The sequence below is a fragment of the Coturnix japonica genome, chromosome Z (genome assembly GCF_054131305.1).
Source record: "Coturnix japonica strain WE chromosome Z, WE-NBRP24, whole genome shotgun sequence".
Lineage (NCBI taxonomy): Eukaryota > Metazoa > Chordata > Aves > Galliformes > Phasianidae > Coturnix > Coturnix japonica.
In genome coordinates this window covers 21,675,793-21,690,134 of record NC_140702.1, presented here as the reverse complement: position 1 = coordinate 21,690,134, position 14,342 = coordinate 21,675,793, and the positions used below count along the sequence as shown (strand labels likewise).

At 38.0% G+C, this 14,342-nt stretch overlaps 1 protein-coding gene across 3 annotated transcripts in view; it reads left to right on the top strand.

Moving 5' to 3' along the window:
* Window positions 1-14,342, top strand: part of MSH3 (mutS homolog 3) — a 107,675-nt gene that overhangs the window by 48,807 nt on the left and 44,526 nt on the right. For all 3 annotated transcript variants that reach the window (XM_085529683.1, XM_085529684.1, XM_085529685.1), the window contains 2 exons: window positions 6,757-6,889; window positions 13,882-14,069. In XM_085529683.1, coding sequence (XP_085385809.1) covers window positions 6,757-6,889; window positions 13,882-14,069 — 321 coding nt within the window. The remainder of the gene's footprint in view (window positions 1-6,756; window positions 6,890-13,881; window positions 14,070-14,342) is intronic.

Sequence of the window (14,342 nt, the reverse complement as noted above, 5' to 3'; positions counted from 1 at the left end):
GAGAAAGGCTGGGGACAGAGGCATCACTCCTGATTCCTCCAGGTCATGAATGCAAGTGCAGAAGCATGGAATTAAGGAATTAAAAGATATTGTTGACATCGGGTGGGTGACAATGAAGTCTCTTTCTGCATGCCGCCAGGGATACCAAAGTGTCTATGGTGAGCACACATTTTAGCCCTGCATATACAAACCAACCTCCCAGTGTGTTCCATCAATTTCATGTGCTTGTCTCCAGAACACATTATTAGCCAAAAATGATTAAAGCACTTTAATGTCCTTTAGTTTGGTGTGTATTTTCTAGCTCAACTATGTACATAATTGATTTATACTCGTTTGATCTTTTTCTAGTTAAAGCTGATGCTTAAACCTCAAGAAGGGAGGTAAATGCATTTATTTAGACAGATGCCAAAAACATTTCAAGCTTTTTTTTTCAAAACTTGATAATTACCCCTCACAAACAAGATTCCTATTTTTCCTTTTTTTTTCTAGTAGCCTTTGTAATGCCCTGTTTCTTTCTGTTCTGGATGAAATGATGCTTTTAAAAAGTCTTAAAAGATAATACTAATAATTTCTGTTAGTCTGAATAACGTGCTTGCAAGATCATAGAATGACCATAGCTTTAGCAGTCTCAGAGCTGAAGATGGTTCCTAATGTCCCTCCAGAGAGGAGGAAGTATTCCTAATACACATTGCCTTTTGTTTGGAGGAGATGTCCAACAAAACTGAGATGATTTTCTATGATTCTATGATGAAGAGCTATTACGTTTAGTGCTTTTGGTAGCAGCGGTAATGGGAGGAAGGTTAGACTAGATGATTTTGTTGGTCCCTTCCAACCTTATGATTCTATGATTTTATGAAGACAGTCCCTTTATAGGGATGTTGGCAATGACATGTCTTTCTAAATGTAAAACCAGATCATTCTGATTCCTCTTGATCTGAACATATAGTCCTATTATATTTATATACCTCTACACAACTTATAGTCCTAAGGGAAAGTCTTTTATGTTTGACTTTGACCTTGTTGCCGTATCTAAGGCATCTGAATAGTAAAGCAAACTACCTGGAAGTCTTAAAATAAACTCATCTTATTCATAGTTTGTCTGCTTACTGTCTGATACCATCAGCATCCAGACCTAGCTTAGAATTTTCTTTTCAGCAGGCATTTAGATATAAAATCTGTCCCTCCTACAGCACAATTTCATGGGCTAAATTTTCCTCCTAAGCATAAACACGCTATAGCATCTGTGCCAATATGAAATGCACAAATGCAGGTTAGAACATATGCCCGAAATCTCAAAATTGATATAGTAAAGAAAAAGATTGCAGCATCATCACATATATTCATTCATTTTTGCTTGCTGTGTTTTGGTACCATGGAGTGTTGTCTCTTACTCTTTATAAATGTAGTAATCAGGCATGCATTCATGTAAGCTAAAGTAGCAAATGATTCCCTTTTTTTTCTCACAAATAGCTGAAATATACTGTGTGTGATCATAAACAAAAGTGTTTGATTGCCATTTGCATATTTCTTTTTTTTTTTTTTTACATTCTTTTAACAGATGTGAAAACAAAGTTTATGGTATTTGTGTATTGCTGTTAAGTACTTAAGGTCCATTCAGGAATATTGTCTGCTCATGGCTCCGTGTTTATTTAGGGGAATGCTGGACCTCTGTGCAGGGCAAGGAGACATTGTGAGTTTTGCAGTAAATGATTCTGTTTCTCCTGCATATGGAAAACCAAGTGAACAGATCTGGAAGGATGCTAATTTTTTTTAGTTTTCACGTGAATTTCATTGTGGCCATCATTATTATACTTGTTTTTTACTCTTTAATTGGTGATAATGCATAAATTACAGTGGTCATAGCAGATGAACAGTTCAAAATTTAGCCCATGAAGTCACTCAGATTCAAAAGAGAACCACTGAAGTACAAAGCCACACAGGCTGTTCTAAAGGCTCGCATAGTTTACTGATTTCCTAGTGGTAATTCTGCTGTGGCTTTGTGTTCTGATACCTGTAGTTGCTTGTTGTGAGAGGAGAAAGTGGTTTAAAGCAGAAAACACTGTGTGCTATTTAGCAGTTTTTGAAAGCTGTGAACTCATCTGATGTGTTCAATTGCAAACAGTGCTCTGTAGGATGATCGAGAATCGGACTGTGTGACAGAATATAAAGCAACAGATGTCTGTGCAGCCTTCATGTTGTCATGCGATTGAAAGTAGCTGGTGTCAGAGATGTGGAGCATAGACCTGGGCAGCTGGAAAATGTTACCTCCCCAGGGTATGCTCCCGGTGATGTTCAGTGCAGGGACTTTCACAGGTACAAGAGACATCCATGTGCCTCTTGCATTTTCCTAGTGTTTAGGTAATACGTGTTCTTTGTTCAAAATAATTAGGAGGAGGCTGCTACACACTGACCTAGACACAGTTCATGGAAAGCAGCTTTTGATGTTGAACATCATTTATTATATTTTTGGAATGTTCACTATATTTCACATATTGTTGTGGTCATCAAACAAATTTAGTAAAAGTAATTGAGCTACCTATGAACCCACATTTTCTGCATTTACTGAACGTTAAGAAGTATATAATAGATTCCTATTTGTAATTCTTTGCCTTGTATAAATATAAAACTTTATACCGAAGTTGGGTCATATGGACTGTAAGTTATGTAGTGTTTACATAATTAGTTTCAGTTTGCTTTAAAGGTAATGAGTAAATATCACATCTAAAAATACTGGATTTGCTTCATTGTGGGAAAGATATCTAAACATCTTTTAGGTCTGTTAGAATTGCTGATTTGGACTGATAAGATGCTGAGGCACTAATTCAGCGTACTGCATTTGTGTCTGCAGCATTCTGTTATGGCAAAATAATTTTAACTGCACGATTCAAATATTTTCCTATTTGCAAATTTTCTTTTTTATTTGCATATTTAGCAGCAGAATAAAAGAGGACAATATCATATGACTTTAATTTCAAGTAATTCTTCTAAAATACTAAAATGAAAAACATTTAAGTACATTGCAAAGTGATTTTAGTATTGTATTAATGATATGCCTTAGTTTCAAACCACAACACGATGCTATTCTTAGATGGAGAGTATGGCAGAAGTGAGAGTTTTGCTTTGAGTCAGCTGACTTCTGTTGCGTTATTTTTCAGATGACTGCTTGGAAAACTGGATAGATTTCAGATTTCTGACATGATTTATACAGATGGGGAAGAATATGCTAATAGTGGACCTAAATAGAGAATGGAATAGTAGCCAATATATAAAATGTGAGACAGTTTCTTAGCATCAGTTGCTGAGTTTCTTTGTATAAATGTTAGATTCAGGTTTTCTCCAGGCAGATTTTCTCTTTTGAAACCATACACAGATTAGAAACCCCAAACTGTACACTGAATATTTGTGCATTGCAGAATAAATTTCTTTTCAGGTAGTTTAATGACTGATCAGCATAATATATTCATCTCCGCAAAATGTTTACTAGTGTCAGTAAAAATATTTTAAAGTTTAAAAGCATTCTTTGAAATTCACCATCTGGCTGTTTTTGTCATTTTTCTTTCCTGTTCTTCCTTCCCCATATATGTGCAGTTTTACATAACTCTTCTCAGTTTTTCTGGCTTTCAAAATAGGAATCCCAGTATGGTTTGTTTTCAGGTGGAAAAAGTGGGTCATCTGATACTGGATGCCATTCTCCTGACCCCTTCTGACTTGTAGGATTAAGGCAGAAAAACTGTACTGGTGCTTAGTTTTAGATTGCTGGAGCTACAGTACCATAGCCATATGTGAGGATGATTAAAGTGCGGATTAAGCTTTGAAGGGAGGAGTTCTTTTAATATCTACATCTACTTTACACGTTGTTGTATGTTTTCAGATGGCCAAATAGATACAATCATGCCGTTTGAATTTAGTTGCAGTGTTCTGGAATATGTGTGCTGCTTGCATGGGCTTTTTATAATAAAAATACAGACGATTTTCTTCCTTAAGATGCATGTGTTTGTAATTTAGCAGCCTAGCTCACTCTCACGCTGAACAGCATTCCAAGGTCTCAAGCACAGCAAGTTTTAATAACTCTGTGAAAATTTAATCATGGCTGATGATACTGACCTTTCAGAGTTTCAACATAACTTTAAGCTAGCTTCAAAGTTCCACGCAGACAGAGTGCATTATTATTTTGCCACCGACATTAACACATCCCAATTTCCTTTCCATTATCCAGCTGTCATTCAGAGAGCCTCACTGACTGAGGCACAAAACTTATATCTGCTGTCTCAAATACACTGTGTGACAGCCAACAGCTTGCTCATTGATGGTTTAGTTATGTAATCCTGCTGGTACCATGCTGGTTGCCACAAGGCTCTTAGAGATAAAATGTAAAATTCAGGTGTGTTGTATGCTGAAAGCAGCTGCTGTACCTTCAAGCAGTTGCGCTGTTGGTAGCTGCTTTCTGCTGCTGATGTCTAAAGGCTGCTTGGCTGCCCAGAGCAACAGCAGAAGTGTTTAGCTATGTGATAAGTGATGTTTCCAGAAGAGTGGGACAGGGTCAGGAAGAAGATGGCACACTCACAGCATGCAGAGTGGAGCCTATGCAGTCTGATGTCTCTGCTATGGGCTGGGAGAAAAACAGTCTGTCAGGGCTGAGATACATTTTAGGGCCTGTGGTGTGGAGTAGACCATCCAGTCTGGAGGGAATGCAGCTCATTTCCATGCTGTTCTGTGGCCAAGCTGGAGGAGTCCATCCCTGATCCCTGCAGTGGCTGTGAAACAAAGCCTATGCATTCTCTGAATCCACTCAGACAGCAGTAGGTGAGGCATCACAAATCTTGGCATTGTGCAGCCATGCCACGCTGGGAGCTGGTGCGTGCTATTTGTGATGGATGAGAGAATGGCTTTTCTGTTCTAGAATACAGCAGTATGTCACTGAAAAATCCAGCACTTAAGTGCTGTTAGACTTAGGCATATCTCGAGTGTACATATAGCCACGATGTTCTCCCTTTCACATGTGGTGTAATAAAATTTCAAGGCCTCTTAGATTTAACTACCTTTGGGGCCACAGGCCTGTGGCTGCTAGTCTGTTGTAATGTCTGCAGTCTGTGGAACTGCCCGATTTTGTTGAATTTCTCATGGGTAGATTTTGTTAGCAGCTACAGTGCTGAGCGATGTGGCAGTTCTGGTATAAAAGCCATGGACACTGGGCAATGCAGACGAGACAGGCAGTCTCTCTCAGATTCCTAAATTTGGATTACTGTTTGTTTTCCTCTGCTGACTGACTTCAGAGCATCTCACTGTCTGTGAGAAGAGGCACAGGATCGACTGCATTTGCTTGTATGCGCTTGGCTAGTTCATTAAGTGACAGCATTAGTGAGTGCTTTCTCCCAACCCTACCAGGATGGATGGTCACACTCAGCAGCAGCAGCATGATAAATGGGGTGATTTATGGACTCTCTTGTCTGAGGAGGAGAATGTTGGATAAAGTCAAGTTAGATGAAAATGCATGCTTTTTTTTTTTTTTTTTTTTTTTTTTTTTAAATAAACACTGAATTGTCTCAGAGATTTTTCAAGTTTCCTGGAATATCATGCTTCCGGTTCAGAGTTATCTGTTGTAAATTTTCCATCTGCCTACTTTCCAGCTTGTTAGTACCTGGATGGTGTGCCTGCAGGCACACTGGTGAGGGACTTTGGGAAAAGATCTGATCTAGAAGAAATGTGTTTTTGTCATGAAATTTCAGCAAATTTTATCACAGCTTTCATTTAGTTAACTTTATTCTGTTGTGTGCACAATTGCCACGGAGATAAAGCCTGGACATGAAAATCCCTTGACATGTCTGTTCTGCAGCTGTCTTAGAGCAAGATAGCTACCTTTTGCTTTGGCAAGATTTCCTTTGTTCTTGTTCATAAGTTCCCAAAGACTCTGCATGTTTTGCACTCTCTCATGTACCTCTGATCTCAGTATTTTGTAGAAAAAGTGTTGGGTTAATTTGGGTTGCACAAAAACAAAAGAAAGGAGTTTATATCTTTGTAAGAAAGGTTCAAAAAGCTGCATAGTTATTTGTTCAAAAAAGAAAATGTTTACTGAAGCTGTGGAAACCCCATCCCTGGAGGCACAAGGTCATCTTAGGCCCTGGGCAGCCTGGTCTGGTGAGTGGGAACCTGCCCACAGCAGAAGGTTGGAGCTGGGTGGGCCTTAAGATCCCATCCAATCCAAGCCATTCTGTGATTCTATGAGTCTATGATTGTTTGTCTTCCGTTCTGGAATATGGAAATGCATGTTACAGTTTTTGAACAAGAAAAAATCCTAATGGGGTTCTGATTATCAGTCACTGCTCAGTGTAAAAAGTAGAGAGGTGAAGTGGTAATAAATATTTATCCTGTGTTGCAATAAAGTATGAGAGACGTAGCTAAAAAGAAATTCCTCCTTCCCTTCACCAGCTCCCAGACTGGTACTTGCCTGTAAATTTACAGTAGAGAATTTAGGACTGTGTGTTGCTCATTTTACATATCATTAAACAAATATGTAGACAGTGGCACAGTATATACAGAGCTGTTTTGAGCACAGAGTGGGCTGACATGTGCAGGGTCTTTTCATCTTGAATGAAAGCTTAGAATTTTACACGTTTATAAATTCTACTTATTTCATGAGAGTGTGCTCATAGTCAAAATGTTAAAAAAGGGGGTGGAAAACATGGGAAAAAATTGACTAGCTATATACCTTTCCTTCATAGAGTTTTATTAATTGAGCTTGTGATTAATCTCTTACAGTGAAATAAATGCCCGGCTTGATGCTGTGTCTGAAATTCTCCTGTCAGAATCCAGCGTGTTTGGCCAGATTCAGAATCTTATTTGTAAGCTGCCAGATTTAGAGAGAGGACTTTGCAGTGTTTTTCACAAAAAGGTATATCCATGGTTATCCTAATTTATTATCTTCTAATGCTGTGTTTTTATCTCAGTGTATTTTTCATAGTGTGTTTAAAAATATTTTCTTACTAGCAAGACCAAAGCTGACATAATAAAGGGATACAAGTTTATAAAAAAAATATTTTGCCTTATGGTAGACACTTATGTTATCTTGCAAGTTATCAGGGGTCTGTTGTTTGAAGAAGAAATGTTTTAGTAAAATTAGAGTACAAATGCAGTGTATTGCTAATGCTAACAGGAAAAACATTGAAGGTGTTCCTGTGTCAGTCACTGGATTCAGTGGGATGAGAGGATGCAGTAGGTCCTCATGCTGTCAGTTATTTCCTTTTAAAACAATGCATTACATTCTGCATACTTATCTAAAATCACACTTGCTTGTGAAACCATTTGGCTGTAGTTAGCTGTGTTAAGATTAATGTTAATTTGTTTATAAATTCTCTGATTTGGATCTCACTTGCACATTTTAATAAGAATTACTTGTAATGAGATGCTGGCAGTTCTTAGCTGAAGCAGATTAATGCACTAATAGCACCTATGCAGTACTTCATGTTCTTTTATTTCACTGTTATATTTAGAGGTTTTGACAGCTTGTTTTAGATAAAAGAATAGGTGGGTAGATGGAGAGCAAAGTTGTAATTTCTTTGGATGGTACAGCACAAAGACTTCATGTCTCTGAAAATTTGAAACTCAAGTTCTTTTTAAGGCTTTAAGGTGTTAGGCACAGGGAGTCACTTTCATATTTCAATGAATGGACAGAGGTCTGCCATCATGAAGTATAAGAAAAGAGGTAATGTGCACCAACTTCATCATCCTCTAAAATGTACAGTATCTACATCATACAAAGGTACTTCAAAAAGTATTCACTTTTTAATGGTTTATCTCATTTCAGCTTCAATGATAAATGATAAATGACAAGACTTGTAGGAATACAATCTGTATTCTGGCAATACTCCACTTCCATCTTTTACTTCTTTTTGTCTATGTATGTGTTAGTCTGTATCTGTTTGTTTAGGGGCTGTTCTTTCCTGTTGTAGACTCTTTACTCTTTCAGCTTTAAAATTGGCATTTTAGGTGGGACAATTCAGAGGTCATGGATTTTCATGTTATTTTTGGAATGAGGTGATGTAATCTGTCTTATCATCAACACTGGTACAGTGTTTCGTGAATCAGATGTTGGAAAGAAGTTGCATTAGTGGGGGAAGGCTCCAGTAGAACCCTCAGGAAAAGTAAATGGGGTGAGAGGAATGAGTTTTCTTGCTCCAAGCATGCAAATTGCCTCTGATGAATTAGCTTCCCATGATAAAAATCTAGTTTGTTATCCACAGCAGAATGTAGTAGGGCGTACCCTAAGCACTGAGTAATCCCTCAAAACCTGTAGGACTTTGAGTAGATGATACAGTCCCTGCAAAACAGGGTCTGTTTTGAATAAAGAAACGAAAGGGCTGACAATAGCAGGACTAGGGGAAGTGGTTTTAAATTAAAAGAGGGAAGATTTAGGTTGGATGTTAGGGGGAAGTTCTTCACTAGGAGAGTGGTTAGGCCCTGGAACAGGCTGCCCAGGGAGGTTGTGGATGCCCCGTCCTTGGAGGTGTTCAAGACCAGGTTGGACGGGGCCCTGGGCAACCTGATGTAGTAAATGTGTATGTTTGGTGGCCCTGCCAGGCAGGGGGGTTGGAACTACATGATCCTTGAGGTCCCTTCCAACCCGGGTCATTCTGTGATTCTGTGAAAGCAAACATTAGAAAGCAGATTCTGAGGTCGAGATAGATAGTGAACTTGACTGAAAAAAGGACTCTTTGTTGCATATTCAAGAACACAGAGTAACTGGTTTTCATGGATGAAGACTGCCATTTTAGTTTCCACTAGGAGTGTTTCCAGTTCTGTTAACTCCAGATGTCCATCTCCCATATGTTCCTACATGAGGTTCCCCTTCTGTATTTTCATTCCTGTTCAGGAGTACAAAAAGATTTGAACACACTGACAAATGAACTAATCAACAATTAAATATTAACTCTAATCCCTGATGTGCCATAATGTAGTCTTGACAACTCAGTGTTAACTACTGGAAAAATAGGTAAATCTGACAAGTATTTAATCTTTCAGACTCTTAGGGCTTCATTGATGTTATCATTTGAGAATATATGTTTCACAAAGGCAGGCTTCTGAAGTGTGCAGGGGTGGCTGTGTTGTATCAGTTGTTCTGAATACCTTTCATTCACATCAGTCAATGCAGAACTTCTGCTGTGTGATTAACTATGTGCCTGCAACCTCAGGTGGAGACAGAAAAAAAGAAAAAACAAAAAAACACCTGTATTTCAGAATCAACTTTGCAAGGCAAAAGCAGGAACTTTTCCGGTAAATAAGTATGTCATCACTGCATATTTTCCTGGTCTGACTTAATTATTTTAATAAGTCAATTTATGATTCTTATCTGTTAGTATCGTAGTGGTTTGTAATTGCTAATCTGACCCTCCACAAGCTCCCATTGTCCCAAACCACCAAAACATATTGCTAATCTAACCCCAGATCTGGAGTTAGAACAGCATTCTTGTACAAATGGGGAGGCGAGGTAAAATAATCAGGCATTGCTTCAAAGGTGGTGTTGCCAGTTCCAAGTTTGCCCCAGTTTGGAAAGGAATTATGGGAATGATAATTACAGGAATGAGACGAGCAATGTTACTGTTGCTATGGAGAGAGGAATTAATACAAGAACTACTTGTTCTCAGTTTCAGCAGCTCCAGCACCTGACATCTTCCCAGACAAAAATGCTGTTAACCACAAAATAGCCTTGCCCTTCTCTGTGGCAAGAGTGGGATGGCTGGAGATAAAGAGATCTGAAGACCTCTTGGTAGCATTCAGAAGCTAACTTCAAAAGGCAAATAGGAAACAATATTGTCTAACTCTAAGAAACAAGACGTTTGTCTAGGTTGTGCCTGGAGCTGATGCACAATGAAATCTTGCTGGAAAACACATCTCAAAATTACTGTTCTCTATAACAAGTTCAGCCTACTACACTGCTCTTGGAGGACTCTGGGAATTATGAATGGCTGGATCCTACCTTTTTTTTCTGTCAGTTAAAGTGATGGCAGCTTGGCTTTGGAGTGTATAGAATGGCAAGACAGTTGCCTGAGTTCTATGCTTAAATGGGTTTAGCAACCAGTGCAGAACATGCCCTCAGTACATTTAGAAATGTGTTCTACAAAACCATGTGTGGTGGGCTGTGTTTCAGAAGACAAATATTTGTACAGGTTTAATCTCTAAGTGTTGATCTTATCTGCACCCGTGGCTCCATAAGCTTTTTTTTTTTCTTACTAAGGCTCAGTCACCAGAGTGTAACCAGTCATCATAACAAACAGATAGCGAATTTATAGCACACATTAAAGTGAACAAGTTTCATGAAGTCTTCTTGCACAAGAACTGAAGTCAATCAAACCTTGTCAGGGCACATAATAAAATGTCATTTTGGTATATTCTGTTCCTAACTTTAGAGTCTCCTTGTTTTTGAGTTCCTCGTAAGTTGTCACAATTAGAAAAACAAAACCTGTTTTGTTCTGAATCAGTGTCTGAAGCCACGCCTGATAATTCATTAAAGGCTCTGTGATTTTCAGTATCCTGATGATTCAGAGAAAAACACTGTATTTTTTATTTTTCCTCTTATTATGTCAACACCTGTTATATATGGCCTTGAAATTTGTTTCTGTTTGTGTAAGATGTTTAAAATAAATTCTTCCCATAGCACGTTATTAACTTCAGCACATCTATTATGCTCACTATACTAAAAACTTGAAGGTCATTGTTTTTGCTTGAAATGAGTGATGAATGAATGCTGCTTTTCAATTCCCATTTCTTGAATTTTAAATGCTTTTAACTTGGACTGGTCAATGGCTGTTAACTGTAGTCTTGCTGGCTCCTTTTTAGATCTGCTGGAAACAAATTCTCTAATGCAAACAATGCTCAATGGCGTTCAGTGGTGTTCTCAGAAGGGTGTTAGACCTGTCATACTGCTGCTCAACTTCCATGTATTCTCCCTGGTGGCAGCCACACCATTTTCATTATAGTTTGAGGAACTGCCGCTTGAAAGTATTTGACATCACTGTCAGCACTGAGGTTATTTTTCTTGTGCCAGAGAAGCTGTAACCATCACTGGGCACATTTCAAAATTAGTCTTCAAAAATGGCACTGAATAGGTTTGTGAGAATCTTTGGTGGTTGCAGGATTATTAATCCTGCTTTATGTAAACTAATCTTACAACATGTTTCAAAATCTTCTAATTTATAACACAATTATATATTGCTTCTGTAAAGTTAGTTAGAATTCAAATAGAGCTAGTCCCACTTTAATGGAGCCTATCTTTTCATAGTCATTTTATGCATCTGTTCAAGTTATTTGTTTGCTTTGTTCTGCACTGGAGCCATAAAATTTTAGATGCAAAGTCCTGCAGTGTTACTGAGATCAAGCTGAGGAAAGAATGATACTCTGAATGAGCAAAAAACTATTATTTTCATCTTTCTCTTGGGAACATTATGTTCAGCTAAGTTCTGCTAAATAAAATTTGCCATTCTCCAATGGCATTGAAGATCGTAATAGAATCAAACAGGTTTTAACTAATTAGACAACTGTGTTTGTAGCTTAGCAGAGTTGCTGCAAGAAACTTCAGAATGTTTGTTATGTACTCTTTGATATCACCTCATGATAATTGTGAGGATTGTTTGTGGTGCTCATGTACAAGATCAAGGTTTTTTTCTATTGTGGTGGAGGGTTTCGTGTTTTTGTTTGTTTTTAATTTTGTTTTCTTTTTTGCTTGATTGCTTCATCTACCTCCCAACCCTTCTTACAGCACCTCAGATACATTTTATTGTTCTCTCTGAAACTTTTGCCTTTGCCCTCTCCTTGCAGGTAATGTGCTAGTTGAGTTGCAGATTGAATCTTCCCTCCCGCCACTTCCTTTTTTAAAGAATAATTTTGTGAAAGCAAAACAAAACATAAAAACACCTGTTTGGCTTACGTATTTCATACTGCCCGTATTTTTTCATTCTTTTCTTTTCCTGAATGTTGTTCTGCTATGAATCACTTAATGCTGTCTGTCAGGAATCCACAATACAATTTTGTGTGGCAAGGCTTCAGCCTTTGCATCCTTGAGGAGTACACTTCGTAGTCAAGAGAAGTCTTGCAGAATTTTATCCTTTATCTGCATCAAGGCTGTTGACGATGATGCAGTCAGTCATACTGTAAATTACTCTGACTTTGAGTCCAGGCCTGGATTTATCACTTCTTCAGTCTTTCAGACCTTTCTTTTGTGCTGCGACTTCAAATGCCATTGACAGATTTACTGTGTTATTATTTTGTTTTATTTTGTTGTCAAAGCTTTTATAAGCAAGTTCCAGATTATCAGAAATATGTTGATAAATTGCAGCAAGCGCAGGGGAAAAATGAAGTTTTCATGAGGATGAATAATGGGTTGTTTATGAAGAAAGATTAAAAGATTATAGTTTGGTTAAATTGATTATTAAAGGATAACAGAAGGCTCTGAGATATTTGTAGGGTGTTAATAGCAAAGAGAGTGGAGTTAGTATAATACAAAAGAGGAAAACTAGAGATATTTGGATTAATTTAATGGAAGGTAAATTTAGGCTACCAGATAAAACTTTTGTATGATGAGATTTAGTGCGTTTTGGATTAGTTTTTGAAAGGAAGGGGGAAGCACATAGTTTCATGGAGTATTAAGAGCTCAAGTCTAGAAAAAAAGAAAACTCTCATACAACTGAGCAGTTGTGGAGATACCACCTGGTAGTTCTGTTCTATCCTACCTTTCATGTGTACAAAACAAGGATGAATTTGAGTTTTCTGAAAGCATGCAGAACGTAACCTGTCTTTGAAATACTATGGTTAAATTACACATTTCTATTGTCAGGCACCTGTCAACCAAAATGTAAGAAAATATAAGCATAATTCTTTATTGGCAACTTTTTTTCCCCAAACTTTCTAAGGTGTAAATGTCCCTGAGTCCCAATGAACCAGGTTAAGGAGGTGTTATGTGTCTCTGAGGACTGTGGTTCTGTTTGGTATACGCATATGTTGCAGCATAAATGCAAGCTTACATTTCTACGGGAAGTTACTGGTTTTGGTGAGACTTTTTTTTTAAAGGAACTGGTATGCAGTTTTCTTGCTCTGTGGGTATTGAAAAGCAGCCTCTGACTGCACTTTGTGTTGCATGCTGCTCTCTGAGAGATTCCCTTTCAATAATACCGTAATCAGTTGCCTGAAGGAGACAGAAAAATCTTTTTCATACCTTTGTGGGTAGGAGAGGGTGAAAAAATAAGTGCTTGCTTTCTCCTTTTTTCCTTATCTAGAAATGTGCAAGTGAGGGCCATTACATGGGGTTGCTAGGAATTCAGTGATGGATCCGTCTTGTCACATAGACCTGGCAGTAACCAGCTAGGCACTGAATCTGGCAGTAGCTACCAACATTTTAAACAGTGACTTCTGGCTTCTTCTTTTCTGTGCTCTTGTGCCAGAACTCTCCCTTTCTGTGCCTAACCTTGCCTTTCCAAATGCTCTCTTGCCAAAACTACAGCCTAGGAATTCAGATGGCAACATGTAGATGCAGAAGCCTGCATGGATATGTTGTGATACTGATGAAAATACTCAGCCTACTTATTTGCTGCCCACACATTATCAGCCTGTTTTTCTGCTTGCTGTGTACTGCATGTGTATTACACATCTCCACCCAGTAATAACAACAGTGATGATCAGCTCTGGATTGATCCCTAAAGACAGCAGTTAAAACAATTAGCATTTTGTATATATCAATTAGCATGTTTTATTAACATTGTAAATGTGGTAAGATTCTGCAGTTGCACAGCAGTGCATGCGTCTTAACTGTATTTTGTCTGGTTTTCAAAATCCTGAGAAAAGCAGGGTTTAATGAAAATGTACACTGTAATGACTTAAGTATTGCTTCCTTTTCAGTGTTCAACCCAAGAGTTCTTCTTGATAGTCAGCACTCTGTCTCATCTGGACTTGGAAATTCAAGCCCTTGTTCCAGTCATACAGTCTCATGTGAAATCTCCTCTGTTACAAAATGCACTGTTGGAAATACCAGAACTTCTCTCCCCAGTAAAACATTATTTAAAGATTCTTAATGAAGAAGCAGCTAAGTAAGTAGAGAAAACAGGTGAATTTCCACGCCTCATAGAATTTCTGGCTAAGTATATTCAGTTGTGTGAAGAGTGCATCTTGTTTTAACAAATCTCAGTTTTATACTTTAGTTTTTATATTTCTGCACATGTTACTTTTAGTTAATGCAGTGCTTCTTGCAGTTTGTTGGGTTTTTTTTTAAGATAAACTAGGTGAGCAAGCATTTTGCCCTGTGTTATGTGCCTCAGGAAAACTTCTCAGCTGTTCTGGGGAACAAATCGAGTACAAACAGT